General features: G+C 42.9%; 1 protein-coding gene across 1 annotated transcript in view; it reads left to right on the top strand.

The window, feature by feature from the left end:
- LOC119585080 (D-beta-hydroxybutyrate dehydrogenase, mitochondrial-like) overlaps nucleotides 1-899 on the top strand; it is a 7,419-nt gene that overhangs the window by 4,164 nt on the left and 2,356 nt on the right. Inside the window, exons 3-4 of the mRNA XM_037933700.1 lie at nucleotides 6-174; nucleotides 709-864. Of these exons, the coding sequence (XP_037789628.1) occupies nucleotides 6-174; nucleotides 709-864 (325 nt within the window). The remainder of the gene's footprint in view (nucleotides 1-5; nucleotides 175-708; nucleotides 865-899) is intronic.

Below are 899 nucleotides of genomic sequence, written 5' to 3'. Positions count from 1 at the left end.
CTTAGGGTTTCCGTGTATTCGCCGGATGTCTCCAGGCAGACGCAAGTGGTCAGGGCGCCAAGGTCCTTCGTGAGAAAGGGTCAGACCGTCTCCACGTCCTCCAGCTGGACATTACTTCCAGCGATCAAATCTCCAAGGCCGTGGACTACGTGCGGAACACCCTGCCTGATAATGGTAAGGCTGCGGGAAGGTTTGGTCCAGAGGCTTATGCGAGTGGCTTGTATTAAACTGTGAAATGGTGTCAGTTACGAAAGGATTTCACGTGTTTTTTTTTATCTTGTTTCAGTTTCTTTTATAATGAACGTTTGTTTTCATTAGGTTAGATTTTAAAAAACGATTTTAAAAATAGATATGTTCATTTTCATTCTTGGTTTTCCATTACAAAGGTCACTGACATCGGCACAAGCTACATGGAGCTTAGTTCATGAATGGGCCCTTTTTTGATCATTTGACGAAGAATTATATGACAAAAAAATATTTCCTCATCAGAAATTGGACTTTAATTCTCTATTCCTGACTTTGCATCATTTGAATCAACAGCTCCCTCCTCCCCACCTCCATCGACAGCCCGGAAAAAAATCGCCCCACATCTTGCATATTTCCCAAATCATATTCATCGATGGTATTTAAAGGGGAAAACCAATAATATAAATAATAAATAAATAAGTAAAAAAAATATAATAAATAAAATACTTGTCTCTTTCGCAGAGGTCTTTTGGGGGCTGGTCAACAATGCAGGGATTGCAATCAAGGGAGCGGCCGAGTGGGTGCCCTTGGAGATCTACAGGAAAGTCGCGGAGGTGAATGTCTTTGGCCTCATAGCGATGACCAAAGCTTACTTGCCTCTCATCCGGGGGTCTAGAGGTGAGCGCGCCTAGATATTCTCGTGCCGAATCTGC

Source organism: Penaeus monodon, chromosome 19, assembly GCF_015228065.2.
Source record: "Penaeus monodon isolate SGIC_2016 chromosome 19, NSTDA_Pmon_1, whole genome shotgun sequence".
NCBI classification, from domain to species: domain Eukaryota; kingdom Metazoa; phylum Arthropoda; class Malacostraca; order Decapoda; family Penaeidae; genus Penaeus; species Penaeus monodon.
This window is presented reverse-complemented; position numbering and strand designations above follow the sequence as displayed.